Source organism: Cupressus sempervirens, chromosome 11 (assembly GCF_028749045.1).
Source record: "Cupressus sempervirens isolate cs-2001-9-10 chromosome 11, ASM2874904v1, whole genome shotgun sequence".
Lineage (NCBI taxonomy): Eukaryota > Viridiplantae > Streptophyta > Pinopsida > Cupressales > Cupressaceae > Cupressus > Cupressus sempervirens.
The window spans coordinates 375,526,944-375,543,919 of NC_143128.1; the positions used below are offsets into that span (position 1 = coordinate 375,526,944).

General features: G+C 32.9%; 1 protein-coding gene across 1 annotated transcript; it reads left to right on the forward strand.

The window, feature by feature from the left end:
- The first annotated feature begins 272 nt into the window (after positions 1-272).
- On the forward strand, positions 273-14,128 carry LOC149529626 (uncharacterized). The gene is made up of 2 exons (XM_089809279.1): positions 273-2,509; positions 13,840-14,128. The coding sequence occupies exon 1, from the start codon at positions 1,114-1,116 to the stop codon at positions 2,497-2,499; it is 1,386 nt and encodes a 461-aa protein (XP_089665405.1). The 5' UTR covers positions 273-1,113; the 3' UTR covers positions 2,500-2,509; positions 13,840-14,128.
- The last annotated feature ends 2,848 nt before the right edge of the window (positions 14,129-16,976 follow it).

The window sequence follows — 16,976 nt, forward strand, 5'->3', positions numbered from 1 at the left end:
TAGATGAACGGCATGTCATAACAATACCTAATGTGAGTGTAAGGCATGTCATAACAATCTTGTAAGGCATGTGTAATTGGGGAAAGCAGTAGTAATTGATTGTGAGGGCAACTGCAGGTTTTCTCTGATCTTGGCCAGTGGCCAGTGCTCAGTGGGCAGTGTCAGTGGCATCTAGATTACCCAAAGACAAGGAAGTGTGTGGCTTGGATGAGAATTGATTAAGCAGCCATAGTGGGTCATATTGCCATCAGCTGCCATTACCAGTTAGGCTCATTACTGATTCAATGCGGCTCTTGTCAGCATTGAAGGTAGTACAGTTATGCTCAGCAGATGAGAGGCTCAAACTTCAAGTTGATTTCCCCTGTACACGGACTAAATGTGGAGGAGGAATAGGATATTGTACCCAACAAAACAGTTCCAGCTATACCAAATCACGGCAGCTCAAATCCCAAAGAAAAGCAAAATGCTGAGAATTTAAAAATTGAAATGATAGACTGATGAGGATTTAATAGTGCCCAACAAGAACAGTTCAAGCTATAGTAGCAGATTCGCATCAAAAAGGAGTTTAAAAATAGTTTAGGGCTCCCACTCTAGTTTTAGACTGTTTTTAGCCTGTCTCAACTTTTGGACATCATTCAAGTCCTTATTCACTCCCTCAACACTTGATCTTTTAGATTGTTTTGTCTTGTGAACATCGTTCAAGGCTATTATTCATTTATACATTTGATCCAGTCGGGCAGCCAGGTGTTTGGAGGGAAAGGAGGCCAAATGGCAGTCACAAGATGAATATGGTTTGAACATAACATAGGGTTGTCATGATTCTCAGCTGGAATGATAGTTCGAAGGTAGTATAGGACTGTGATTTTAACTGTTTCTTCTTGTGGGCATCAACTGATTGGTCTTGTGGGCATCAACAAAATCAATCAATCATTCATTTAGAGAGCATTTGATCCAATCAGGTGGGTATTTGTAGGGAAGCAAGACCAATGATAGTCTCGAGATGAATAATTGGTCTTGTGGGCATGACTAAAATTAATCAATCATTCATTTAGACACCATTTGATCCAATCAGGCGAGCATTTGGAGGGAAACAAGGCCAATGACAGTCTCAAGATGAACAATGATAAGAACAAAAATGGTGGCAGTGAAGGGTTCAAGACAAGGAAGCGGAAGATGGTTGAGGTGGAGAAGGATGAGGAGGTGGTGGAGGGGCTGAGGTGGAGGTCAGGTGGAGGGACAAGTCATGAATGGAGATGGGGGATGGATATGAGCCCCGATTCAAGAATTGTACGAGTATCTCGTTCATCGGGTGGTAAGGATCGTCACAGCAAAGTGCTGACTGCAAAGGGCCTGAGAGACAGAAGAGTAAGGCTCTCAGTCTCCACAGCAATTCAATTCTATGACCTGCAGGATAGGCTTGGACTGGACCAGCCCAGTAAAGCAGTCGAGTGGTTACTAAAGGCTGCTGCTCCCGCGATTAATGACCTTCCCCAGCTGGAGGGCACCTTCTCCAATGCCCCAAATACTCATGAGCACAAGGGTTTTACCTTGAGAGAAACCCCATCAATGCCTTCTCTAGCAATGTCTACATCACAGCCAGGGCAGCAAGGACATTGTGAGATTCTGAAGATGATGATGATGATGAGGCAGAAACAGCAGCAGCAGCAGGAGAAGGCAGAGACTGCCATTGGGAAGAGCAGCACCAGTACAAACAGCAACTCTGGAGAAGAATTAGAATTAGAATTAGAAGAAGAAGGAGAAGGGACTCATGGGGTTACATCTTTTTCTCGCTCAGAGTGGCGTGCCAAGGCAAGGGGAAGAGCCAGAGAAAGAGCAAAGGCCATTAATCCTGCAGCTCTTTACAATGATGGGGCGGGTACAACTTCTACAAATACATTCACTGGTCTCTTGAACAGCGTGGGTGATATTGCACTGGAAGCCCGTGAGAGCAATCATAGCAACAAATGGTTATCAGTGCAGCCTTATCATCATGGTATTGATCATCATCTATTCCATGACCCATCAGGGCATCAGCATGCTTCTTCTTCTTCTCACCAGCCTTTTCTCAATGCTGCCATTTTCACATGTCAGGACCACAAGCATCACACTACTGATCACATTTCAGCATCCTCCCACTTTACTTCAAACAACCCTAATGTGGTTCTTCATCACCATCAGCAGCAGCAGAATAAGGCTTCTTTTCATGTGGAGGAACAGCAGGTTGTTCCTATCAACTTGTCATGGCCAGCTCTCTCTGGCAGGGAAACCCTTCAGTCCAATTCTTATAACAACATCATGGCCTATTATGCACAAACCAACAACAACAACAACAACAACCATTCGGTGGACCAGCCATCTATGGTTGCCACCGCAAGGAATACTTATAATAGGCAAGGAGTTTTTGATGGCCGCCTCTTGCAATGGCCCAATCCAGAATTTGAAGCAGTGCAAAGATCTCTCAAGGACGACAAGAAGATCCATCAAAACCATCACAGCTAGTTTGCCTACGGTATGTATGCCTTGATTCACTTGTTTCTTCTCATGAACATAGTTTGATTTGATGGTTTGAAGCAACATTTTCTTAGTTTTGAGTATATCAATCTGCCATTCATTTCATGCTTAAACAATGCATTATAGACTTCCACTATATCGTTCTATAAGTAATTCCATTTATTGTTATAATGTGAGATGTTTGTATTATTCTGCTACAATAGATTCTGTCCACGAAAACAATACATTTTAAGCTTTCAAATAACTCTTACATATGAACTACTTGTCCTATTTATTCACGTGCAGATAGTTATGATTGAAGGTTTGTTTTTAAGAAACACATTCTTAGTTTTGAGTATATCAATTTGTCATTCATTTCATGCTGAAACAAAGCATTATAGACTTCCAATATATCGTTCTATAAGTAATTCCGTTTATTGTTATAATGTGAGACGTTTGTATTATTGTGGTACAATAGATTCTGTCCACTATAACAATATATTTTAAGCTTTCAAATAATTATTACATATGAACTATTTATCCTTGTATTTCTTCTCGTGCAGATAGTTAGGATTGATGGTTTGTTTTGAGCAACAATTTCTCAGTTTTGAGTATATCAATCTGCCATTCATTTCATGCTGAAACAATGGATTCTAAACTTCAAATGTATTGTTCTATAAGTAATTCCATTTATTATTATGTGAAATATTTGTATTGTTGTGCTACAATAGATTCTGTCCACGAAAAGAATACATTTTAAGCTTTCAAATAATTATTTTCTTCTCGTTTAGATAGTAGTTAGGATTGATGGTTTGCTCTGAGCAACATATTCTTAGTTCTGAGCATATCAATCTGTGATTCATTTCATGCTTAAATAATGCATTATAAACTTCAAATATATCGTTCTATGATTAATTCCAGTTATTGTTATGTGAGATGTTTGTATTAAGCTGCAATAGATTCTGTGCACGAAAACAATACATTTTAAACTTTTAAATAATTATTACTCATGAATTGTTCATGCTGTTTTGAATAGATTCAATAGATTCCTCTTAACTAATACACTCTCAACTTTACATATTTCAATATATGAATGGTTTTGTTTTTTTTTTGTACTCCTTTCATCCTCTTTTAGTTTGCTTGGCTATGCCAGACTTTACAGAATCCTGCATCAGCTCAAGAATAGTTATTGAGCCAACATATTTTCCATACGACTTGCCAATAAAATCTATTTCTATTACAGTAGCCATAGTTATGCAGTTTGAAACTGCTTCCACGCATTGGACTCTTCCCCATAACAAAACCATCTACAGAAATAAAGAACTCTTTTTTAATATATCCTCTGTCATTCCCCTATACGTTTATACTCCTCCATTTATCTTCTACTTTCACATGTGCATTGAATCTACAACCGCTTCCACGCATCGAACTCTTCCCCACAAGAAAATCATCTACAGAAATAAATAACTGTTTTTAAATATATCCTCTGTCATTCACATATACTTTTATACTTCTCCATGAATTAACTAAATTTTTCTACTTTCACATGTGCATTGAATCTGCACAATGATAAATCCATTTCCACACATGCATTAATCTGTATAATATATAATTTCTTCTACTTTCACATGTGCATTGAATCTACACAATGATAAATCCATTTCCACACATGCATTAATCTGCATAATATATAATTTTTTTGTCTGTTAAAAGGTTGAACATTATAAAGTATCTATGCTGAAAACATTTCGATTCTAGCATAGCATGGCTTCATAATACTAACAATGAAACATAATTCTAGCCATCTTCTGATTTTTCTGACAAACATTGATGGCTTCTTTTGGCCATTTTTTCTACTCCATTTGTCTTATTTTATTTAATATATTTAGACTTTCTGTCTTTTGTTTAACATAAAATGAAATGAAATAATAATACTAAATAGTAGCATTTGAAAGTACAGAATACTTTTCAATGAGGATGGGTGAAAGCTTCTAACATTATCTTCATGATTTATTTAGATACCATCACTCCACCACTAGGTTAAGGCTAAGGACACCCATTTGAAATTATAAATATTTTTTCATAAAGAATGATAAAAATATTGGATAATATTTTATCATCAAGATTTCTAGTGTTTATAATTAGTTTTATAAAAATAAATTTTTACAATATTATTTAATAATTTTAAAAGAATAATAATATTTTAATAATCTTATAAATCTTTATTTTATAAGTCTTATTGTTTTCTAGAAATGATCAAGAATAAAATAGTATAAATAAATTTCTAAAATAAGAGCTTGTTCTTTGTTATGATCAAATTTTAGGAGTTAAAATGAAAGACTCTATCAAACATAGTAAACACATTTGTTACACCACTTTCCTCTTTTGTCCTTGTTCCTACTCACTATCTCTAACTATCTATGAAATTCTAAAAAGAAGCATGGCTTACACCATGATTTCTCCTCATTACTTGTCCTTCTAAAAGACCTCTAACAAGTGTTACATGCACCATTTCCATTCATATATCAATAAAATGAATAAACAAGAGCATGTTGGTACACATATTTTTCTAAAAGGATAAAATGGTTTAAAGTCATCAGCCATTCTCTTTCATTCAATATGTTTTAAGATTAAGGTGGATGGGTTGTCAAATAATTTTGTTTTTAAAATGGAATAGATAAATTCTATGTGTAAGCAATTTTATATTGTCTAGGCATGTACAAATTTATATTAAAGTTGACATTTTTTCAAATAAAATATCTTATGAAATGACATGTCAATATTTTGAATATTTAAGTCTCATGATATAATCAAAATGCTTATGATCTATATAAGGATTTCTATAGTTAAAAGATAATGGAAATTAAATCTTTTAACAACCAAATCGTCATGTACTAAAATATAATAAATCTACATGAAAGACTCTTTTTCCTTATTCCCTTTTAATAGGCCACTTTAACAAATACAAAACACTATACTAACTAGTAGATATTTATTAGTGCCAAAAGAGATTTATGGTAGTTGTGGGGAGAAACAAATTAAAATTTTCTTTAAGATTGAAAATGTAGAAATCAAGTAATTTGTTAAGAATATGATAACATTATACAATATGACTTAACTAGTCCATTACAAGCTTAAATATTCAATTGTTTGATGATTTACATAATAAAAAATCTATGTATAATGATGATAACTTAATCAAATAAATTAGATAAGTAATTCTCTATAAAGGTATACACAAGAAGTGATAGACCTACAAAATAGCTAAAAGTATAATCCTTAGATTCTCTTAGCAAGGTACATCAAGTTCATGTAATTGAATCTATATATATCATCTCTAGTTATAGTATAAATATGTATTTACCCATGAATGAAGTTTTTTTCTTTTCTTTAATCTAGAAAGAGGTACGTAAATTTCCTCAAATTACTTCACAAGAAGCCAAAAATATTATCATATAATGATAAAATTTATTTATCAACCTCTCCACCTTCATCTATATTTATCCCTTTGGTCTTAAAGCAGAATTGCAGTGCATATTAGATTCCACTATTTTAGATGAGATAACATTCTTCCTAAAATGTAGTTTCCTCCTCACATGAATAATAGAGGCAAGATGGTTTGTAAGAACTCTTTGCCCTTGTTGGGGGTCTAATACTTTTTCTGGTGTTGTCTATGTCAGTGTTGGTCCACTAATAGGAGAATTGTTGGTTCTTTCATCTTTTGTTGGTCTCCCAACCATTTCTCCTATTATTGAAGTCTTGTCTTTTTCAACTAGGACATCTCCTTGTGTTGGATTTGGGTTATTATGTGATGAATCACCAGCTCTATTATTTATTATCTTTCATATGACCATTTATCCTAGTGTTAGTAATAGGGTTTCTCCTTCTTTGACTAGAGATTCTTCTTGGCTGATTGGCTTTATCATATAATGTTGGGGTTCCTCTTTCTATTATTTCTTATAAGGTTTCTTTACCATTTTCTAGGCTATCTCCTTCAGTTGTTACATGTCATACATTTGGATTTTGGTTTTGTATAGATGGTTTGCTATCTCTTTCATCATTTTCTTGTCTATTGGTTTCTTCCTCTATAGTTACTATTGAGGGTTCTCTATCCATGTCTAAGCCCCCTTCTAGTTTTGGTTATAGTTTGCTAAACAATGGTTTTCTGGTTCTATTAGTCGCTACTAGTTTGGTAGACCTTTCTTTCACTTCCATTAATAAGATTACACATGGGTTTCTTATGATGGTAGAAAGGTCACCTTTAATGTGGCTTTGGGTCCTAGCATTGCTTTTGGTGGGTATCTTGTTTATAAGTAAAGTCCACACACAACATAGAGGGGATAAATACGATCTCCAACAACTAAAACAATAATGCACAACAATAAGAAACCATACACCATAACATAATAAATTGTTGACCAGGGAAACCCTTAATAAAATTAAAAACCCCAGTGAGGATGGTACCCACAAGATAATGTACTAATATATGAGTTCCTTGTGAAAGGATGTAATCCTGTTAGTGGTCAAATACAATGGATTTAGTACAACCATATTTGTTAGAGGACATATCCCTCTTAGGGGACCTTTGAGCCCTGGTTATAAGGTTCTAACCATATTAGAGCCTAAAAGGAAACAAGTAGACCACTTCTTAAATGTTCTAGCAAATGTGAAAGACATTATTTATGGATAACATATTAAATAACATGAGCTCACTCATCTGCAACTTACTCACCAAAATAGTTCCATTGAAGATCAACTCAATCAACCAACATCATCTCTTTTGTTCTTTGATGATCCAGCATAAAAGATCGCATTATGCTCCATTAATCTCACATGCATGCACACACAACCAAGGAAAATTTATTTTCTTTATACTATTTACAAATAATTAATTAGGTCATCTTAAAAGAAACATCTAATTACATAGGACCATGCTAAGCCATGCATGCCTTCATAAGAATTATTACAACCATTACAATAAGGTTCCCATATGGTACAATAAAGATATTACATATTACATAAATGCAATACATGTTTCTAGAACACATTTGGTTGCTAATAAAATATACCACACACTAATCATTAGCAATATTTCCAAAATAATCAAAATGATTCCCAATCAGAAACACATATACATGAACAAGTCTTCTATCATTCTCTAAGCTTGTCATGGTTAATTATTTCTTGCCAAAAAGATATAACCAAAATGCAAACAACTATCCCTTGCATTGTTTCATGAACACTAATCTATTACTAATCTTCACCAAACAAATTGTAACTTAACCAAATCTTTGCATAAAGTATAGAAAACATAGATATGACATCTAGGGCATCTTCTTGTGTTGGATTGGGTTATTGTGTGATTGATCACTTACTCTATAATTTATTATTATTTATGCAACCCTTTAAATCCTAGTGATGGTAATAGGATTTTTCCTTCTGTGACAAGGGATCCTTATAGAAAATTGGCTCTATCATCTAATGTTGGGGTTCCTCTCTCTATTGTTTCTTCTAGGGTTTCTTTACCAGTGCCTAGGGCATCTCCTTTAGTTAGCACATGTCATGCATTTGGATTTGGGTTGTGTACAAATGGTTTGCCATCTTTTTCACCATTTTCATATCTATCGATCCCTTCCTATATAGTTACTACTGGGGGTTCTCCATCCATTTCTAAGGCCCCTTCTAGTTCTAGTTCTAGTTCTAGTTCACTTAACAATGGTTTTCTCTTTCTATTAGTTACTACTAGTTTATAAGCCCCTTCTTTCACTTTCATTACTAGGATTACATTTGGGTTTCTTATGGTGGTGGAAAGATCACCTTTAATGTGTCTTTGGGTCTTGCGATTGCTTTTTGTGGGTGTCTTATTAAGAAATAAAGTGCGCACACAATACAGAGGGGTGAGGTGGTGTGAATCAATTGTGAGAAAATATATTTAAATTTGTACTTATAAATACGATCTCAAACAATTAAAACAATGATGCACAACAATAAGAAACCACACACTATAACATAATAACTTGTTGACTAGGGAAACCCTTAATCAAATTAAAAACCCTAGTGGGGATGGTACCCACAAGATAATATACTAATATATAAGATCCTTTTGAAAGGATGTGACCCTTTGAGCCCTTGTTATAAGGTTCTAACCCTATTAGAGGCTAAAAGGAAACTAGTAGACCACTTCCTAAATGCTCTAGAAAATGTGAAAGACAATATTACCAACCGTCACAGGGCTAAGTTTTTACCCCATGTGGCACCAATGATCTCCCCAAGTTGGGATGATCCTAGACTACACCTATCTCCAAAGTTCCAAGCTCAAAACCTGTACACACCCTAGTCAACACAATGGCCCCTAGCCTGGTCTACATCAATCTCAATTATGTTGTTGATCACTACTTGAGTACTTCCCAAACACTGTATACAAGTTCCCACCCCTAGGTATGCATCCACTCTTTCAACATTGGCACACACCTCACCTCCCTAGTTGTAACTCTTCACGTAGACTCCACACTTTCATTAGAACTTTCTGAGGCAACACTAGCTTGTTTTGAACCTAATAGACTTACATAGATAAAGCCTAGGCTTCCTCCCTAAACAGGGACTCTAAGTCACTCTGTATTGCTCACCACTTCTGCTAACACTACACTACTCTCTCTACTCTGCTCTATATTCCTGTACTCCTTGCTCGCTGAATGCTATTGTGAGCCTCCTTGGATTTCTCCATCTTGACACTTTTCCTTGTGAAAAAAAGAAATCACTATAGAACATTCATTTTTTAATGGTTGGTTACTGTTATTCACCTATATTAGCTTCTGGGATAATGCTAACTCTATAATAGAAATCAGTTGTGCTTCGGACAACTCCTTAAGAAACATTTCTTATACCCATGAGGAACACTTATCCTAATGTGAATCAACCACCCCTTACATCAATGTGAATGACAATACTTTTGGATAACATATCAAATAACATGAGCTCATTAATCTACAACTTACTTACCAAAATAGTTCCTGTGAAGCTCAACTTAATCAAATAGCATCATCTCTTTTGTGCTTTGACGACCTAGCATAAAATCTCACATTATACTCTATCAATCTCACATCCATGCACACACAACCAAGGAAAACATCTTTTCTTTATACCCTTTACAAATAATTAGTTAGGTTCTAGCTTGTTAGAGCTTTCCCATTGAACATTTAATTACATAGGACCTTGGTAAGGTATACATGCCTCCATAAGAATTATTACAACCATTACAACAAGGTTCCTGTATATTGCAATAAAGATAATATGTTTTACAATAATGAAATATACATTCTTAGCTGTGTTTTCTGGGTAGATTGTGTTACAATTTTTGCATCAACGTTTCGGATCACACTCTGTGATCCATCATCAGGATGAGAGAGCTGAAGGAAAAAAGTGTAATCCGAAAAGTTGATGCAAAAATTGTAACACAATCTACCCAGAAAAAACAGCTAAGAATTCTAATGGATTGTGGAAAACTACTATCTACAGAAATATACATTTCCATAACACATTTGATTGCCACTAAAATATACCACACACTAATCATTAGCAACCTTTCTAGAAAAATCAAAATGATTCCCAATCACAAACACGTGGATGAACAAGTCTTATATCATTTTCTAAGCTCATCATGGTTAATTCTTGCTTGCCAAAAAGATATAACCAAAATGCAAACAACTATCTTTGGCATTATTTCATGAACACTAATATATTACTATTCTTCACCAAACAAACTATAGCTTAACCAAATCTTCACATTAAATATAGAAAACATAGATATGATATCTATACTCATTCTATTGCACAAATGTAAGATCACATGCATAATACTATCACCAACTAACCTCCTTGTATTGAAAATCAACCTGTCATATACATAAGCTATGTATGCAATGAACATAAAAACATATTTTGTCGTCATTAACACAATTGGTTAGCAATTATACAACATCTCTACAACTCGTCCAAGTGCCAACAAGGTGCCCAATTCCTAACACGTCCTTTTGTAAGGAGTCCTTTCTTTTATCTCTAAATCTATTTTTGTTACTCTGGACGTGGAGATGCACATAGTTAGGTTAGATAGTTTGAAGCAATATTTTCTTAGTTTTGAGTATATCAATCTGTGATTCATTTTTATTTTGAAACACTGCATTCTGAACTTCAAATATACCGTTCTATGATTAATTCCAGTTATTGTTATGTGAGATGTTCGTACTCTGCTACATTAGACTCTGTGCACGAAAATAATACTTTTAAATACTTACTACTTATGAATTGTTTATGCCATTTTCAATAGATTCCTCTTAAACAATACACACTCCACTTTAGATATTTCAATATATATAAGTGCTATTTTTTTTTCTCTACTCCTCTCATTTGCTTTTAGTTTTCTCTGGCCCACTCTCCTCTTAAGTTTACTTGGCCATGCTAGACTTGACAGAATCCTGTAACAGCTCAAGAATAATTATAGAGCCAACATATTTTCCATGCGAAATCTATTCTATTACAGTAGCCATGTTATGCACTTTGAAACTGCTTCCGTGCATGAAACTCTTCCCCACAACAAAACTATCTACAGAAATAAATAACTATTCTGTCATTCACATATACTTTTATACTCCTCCATGAACAAGTTTTCTACTTTCACATATGCATTGAATCTGCACAATCATAAAATATTAGTTCCAAGTTTATCTATTTAATTTGTTGTCCGTTACACAGTTAATGGACATTATAATGTATCTTTCTTCGAAACATTTTGACTCTAGCGTAGCATCGCTTCAATATACTAACAATGAAACAGTAGCAAGATCATTTCAAAGAAGATGGGAGAAAGCTTCTAATATTATCTTCATGATTTAATTAGATATCATCACTCCATGACGTTAAGAAGTAGGGGCACCGCATTTGAAATTATTAATATTTTTTCAATAAAAATGATTAAAATCACAGTATCTTCAATAATCTAGATAATATTTCATCATCAAGATTTCTCTAGTGCTCATAAACTGCCAGGCTTAACCGGCATACTGGAACCATTGACTATTTGTGGCTTCCAGTGGGCCCAGCCACTCCTAGCCAATAGCTTGGGGCCACTGTTATGCATTGGTCTCATGCTATTGACTAGCAGTGGCTGAGCTCACTAGAAGGCTGAAATATTCAACGCTTCCAGTGTGCCGGTTAAGCCATTAGCTCATAATTAGTTTCACTAAAAAAACATTTTAGAATATTATTTAAACAATTTTAGAAATCATCATTATAGAAATATTACAAACAATAATATTCAAACAATCTTATAAATCGTCATTTTAGAAGTCATTAGTGTTGAAGAATAAAATGGTATGAACCATTTTTTAAAATAAGAGGGCTATTCTTTGTTATGGTCAAATTTCAAAAGGAAAATAAAAAGCCTATGTTAAACATAATTAATACATTTGTTTCATTACTTTTCTTTTTTTCTCCTTGTTCAACTTCCCCAAAGCGTGTTCTATGAAATTCTAAAAGAAAGCCTAGCTTACACCACCAATTCTCTTCAATTCCATGTCCCTTTAAAAGGTTCCTAACAAGTGTTGCATGTACTATTTCCATTCATATATCAATAAAATGAATAAACAAGAACATGTTGGTAATACTATTTTTGAAAAAAGATGAAAAAAAGTTTAAGACCATGTTGTACATAGGTTTCTCTTTCATTTGAAGTTTCTATCTCAATAAACCTTTTCAAAAATAAACTTTTTAAATAGGTTTTCATTTTTTTTACATGTGAATGAATTTCCAATGTAACGCAAATTATTCATAAGAGTGTTAGGGTGTTTAGCATCATATGAATTTCGTGGAACATGGATCTCAAGGAAAGACATTTATACTATATGAAGGAGGTGCTAAGATTTATTATGAAGAATATATTTTAAGATTGTAGTGAATCTAGGATTTATAAAAGGTAGAAGGGTTGTCGAGGGATAGTAATGGGTGATACAAATAATATTTTTTGAAAATGGAATAGATAATTTTTGTGTAAGAGAAATTTCATATTGTATAGGTATGTACAAATTTTTAATTAGTGTTGACAATATTTTTTTCAAAAAAAAATCTTATAAAATAGAATGTTAATATCTTTAATAGTTGAGTCTCAAAATATAATCAAAATACTAAAAGGTTGTGAAATTTTACCATATTGACCTCTAGAGGCTTGATCTCTAAGACTAAATGAACAAAGAAGATATCCTCACTTAAAGGTGGTGTGAATTTGTTTATCTCTAGGAGAATGATTTTCTCATCTTGGTTCATGTAGTAATAAACTAGTATTGACTTCTACTAGGTTCTATAGTTAAGGGAAATTAAGACTTTTAACAACCAAATCATCATCTATCAAAATATACAAAAAAAATATGGGAATGAATTTTTTTCCTTACTCCCTTTTAAGAGGCAACTTTAACAATTATAAAATTTCATACTAACTAATAGACTTTTATCAATGCCAAAAGAGATTTACTATAGATTTGATGAGAAACAAATTATAATTTTCTCTAAGATTCAAAATGTAAATATTAAGTATTTTTTTAAGAGTATGATAACAATATAGAATACACTTTAACTAGTCAATTACAAGCTTTAACATTCAATTGTTCAATGATATACATAAAAAACCTTATATGTTTTTAGAGGATAACTTTATTGAATAAATTAGAGAACTAATTCAATATGAAATATACACATAAGGATAATCCTTCGATACTATTAATAAGTCAACTCAAGTCTAAGTAATTAGATGTTTTTATCATCTCTAATTATAGTATAAATACATATTTACCCATGAATGATATTTTATTTATTTTATTTAATCCAGAAAGAGGCAATTGAATTGAATTTGCTCAAATTACTTCATAACAAGAAAAAATTATCATCATAGAACAATAATTTATTTATCAAACTCTTCACTTACATCTATATTTATCCCTTTAGTCTTATCATAGCATTACATTGCATTATATATTAGATTCTACTATTTTAGATCTGATAACATTCTTCCTAAGATGTAATTTCCTATAATTTCCTCCTCATGGGAATAATAGAGTTAGATTGGCTCTTGAAAACTCTCTTTCCCTTACTGGGGGTTCTTTTGTCTTTCCTAGTGCTATTGTCTCTATTGCAAGTTGTGTTGGTCTATAGGCAAGAGAATTGTTAGTTCTTTCCTCTATTGTTGTTCCAATGACTCTTTCACTTTTTGTTCGGGTTATGTCTTCTATAACTAGGGAATCTCCTTGCCTTGGATCTAAGTCATTGTGTGATGGATCGCTAACTCTTTTATTTGTTGTTTTTCAGATGACATTTTCTCTTGGTGCATGTAACAAGGTTTCGCCTTCTCTGTGCACAACTAGGGATCCTTATATCTTATTGGCTCTATCATTGAATATTGGGGTCCATTTTTCTATTACTACTTCTAGGGTTTCTTCACCAGCTTCTAAGGAATCTCTTTCAACTGGCACATGCCTTGGAATTAGATTTGGGTTTCTTGCAGATGATTCATTATCTTTTTCATTAGTTGTTTATCTTCTAGTCTCTTCTTCCGCAATTTTTTTTGGGGTTGTTTGTCCATTTCTAGGGCCTCCTAGTTCTGGTTCTAGTTTTCTAAAGGATGGTTTGTTGGTTCTATCAACCACTTCTAGTTTGTCAACTCTTTCTTTTTCTTCTATTACTAGGATCTCACCTAAGATTTATTTGGGTAGTGAAAAGGTCACCTTTAATGTGGCTTCGAGTCCTATAACTTCTTTTGGGAGGGTGTCTTCTGTAAGGATTCATATCCTTGTCTCTAAATATATTTTCATTACTTTGAACTTAGAGACATAGGAAAATTTTGATCATATTGCCTCTATCTTTTCATAAAAAGTTTTGATTTTCTAGTTCAAAGGTTTATGGCCTTCTCTATTGGATTTGTGTGGATGGATTTATAAACATTGGGAGCCTTTACTTACTAAAAGCATTTGTATTTTTTTTCCTAAATTGTTTTTTGTTAGTAAATTTGATGAGACTTGAGATAGAAATACAATTTTGTGTCATCCTTTATCTAGTTGGAAATACAAATTTATGCTTATTGCTAAACCTAACACTCTAATTTTAATCCCTTAACTAAAAATTTAATAATATTCCTATTTGGGTTCAACTTCCTTACCTCCCTTTGCATCTTTGGGCTGAATCTCTTTCTAAGAAAGTGGGGAATACTCTTGGAGAATTTTTTTATGGTGGAGGAAGATTTTTTCTAGTCACTTAACCACATATTCTCACTTGCAACAGTAACTAGAGATATAATTAATGCATCAACATCTTCTTTCTTAAGTTACTTAAAACCATAATCATCTTTTTTATACGTCTTTTTCTTTTAATCTTTAGAAACTTTATAGAAGTTATTAGTTTTGTTGTGGTTCCCCAAAATGATTATTATAATTACAAGTAATTCAAATTTTGATCACTTAGACTTATCTTTGAATTTTTTGATGCTACGTATCATTCTTATCTACTCTTTCTTTTTTCTCTTTTTCTTTTGTAAAAACTTAAGGCCCATTTGGCAATAAAATCAAGATTCCTTTCTGTCTCTTTGGAAACAAAAGAATAAAAAAAGTGTCTTCCTATCAAGGATAAAGTTTAACTAAGTCCAACATGTTGGATGTTGTTAGGTGGTTTCAAATTCATCTACCACCTTCTCTATTCTTAAAAATTGGAGGCTATTCCTCAAAGCTAGTTTGTGAACAAAGAATTTGGCTTTATATATCTCTTCAAATGTATTTCATGATAATTTTGTAGCTGATTCTTTGGGGACATTAATAAGAACATAATCTAAATATAATATTATTATGGTATGTTTATTTTTTTAGTCTATTATAGTATATTGCAATGATTGAGTGGAATCCATAGGTCTTTGACTATATGCATCAACATCCCATGGATCAAATTAAGTTGTAAGTCTCTTATTTGGGAGGTCTTGGTTTCAAGTTTACTCAAGTCCTCTATTGCTATTGGCTCTTGCCCACTACTAATCCAAAGGAAAATAAATTGGAACATAATGTGATGACACTTTTATATTGATTTAAAAGGGAAGAATATATAGAAAAAAAAAATTATTATCCTAACATTGGAGAGACTAATATCAATATCATAATATAATGATTTATGTGGGAAAATCCATTTTGGAAGAAAAACTTTGTACTTATACTTTTCAGAATGTATTACAAGATTGAATTACAACATGTTTCAATCCAATTCTTTATGAGAAGTTCACTAATCATTAAATTATAAGAATTTTGATAGTATTCCACTAATGCCCATGTACCTAAGATTTTAACTTATGATACCAATTTTTAAGTACTAGTTCTTTTTAGAAAATCCATAAAGCTACAATATAAAAATGATATTGCAAACCTATTTATAAAATCCTTCAAAAATTATAACCAACTTATGCATGATTTTTAGTCATATCCATGAGAATTTTTTGTCACCTACTAAAAGGAGTAAGACTATAATGTAGTAGTAACTTACCTAGATTGACCCTAAAAGCTATGTTGCTTATTATGGCTTGCAAGATCTATCTTTCCTTTGCTAGAGGCTCTCATCTTTTTCTTGGTGTTATTGTCTTCGTTTTTGGTACTATCAGTATATTAGAAGGAGAATCACTAGTTCTTTCATTTGCTTCTAGCATGCCGAGCCTTTTTCCTATTATTCGGGTTGTCTTATGCAACTAGAGAATATCCTTATGTCTAAAGCCTTCAACAAAAAGGTTCACCCTAGAGAATTCTAGGTGGGAGATCTTGTCCTATGTGAAAATCCTAAGAATCAACATCAGAGAGATCAAAAGGGGAAATTTGAACCTAATTGGCTTGGACCTTACATCATTTAATTAAATAAAATCCATCTTTTAATTAAATAAGTAAATGCCCACTTAAAGCTCTCTTTTTGATGAAAAAAGGAAATAAATCAAATAAATCAAATACAAAGCATCATTTGACCATATGAGGGTTTATCAAAAGTGCATTTCCAAAGCGTTCTTCAAAAGGGTTCATCGTAGTGAATTCTAGGTGGGAGATCTTGTCCTACATGAAAATCCTAAGAATCAACAATAGAGAGATTAAAGGGGAAAATTTGAACCTAATTGGCTTGGACCTTACATCATGTAATTAAATTAAATCCATCTTTTAATTAAATAAATAAATCCCCACTTAAAGCTCTCTTTTTGATGAAAAAGGAAATAAATCAAATAAAGATTCCTTTTTTTTTAAAACACTTATTGGTTTGGTCTTACCCAATTTTTTCATGTGATCTTACCTACTTACAAGAATTTGATCCTTATCCTCAAAACTTAGTATCAGTTAACACACTTAGATTTTTAAACACAAACACATAATGCTTGAGCTATCTCATGATCTTTTCTTTGTGTGCTAACTATCATTGATTTTCATTGAGTGTTCTTG

What these genes read in the sequence shown, in the direction of transcription:
- LOC149529626 (XM_089809279.1), top strand. Translation starts at nt 1,114, where the DNA reads ATGAACAATGATAAGAACAAAAATGGTGGCAGTGAAGGGTTCAAGACA.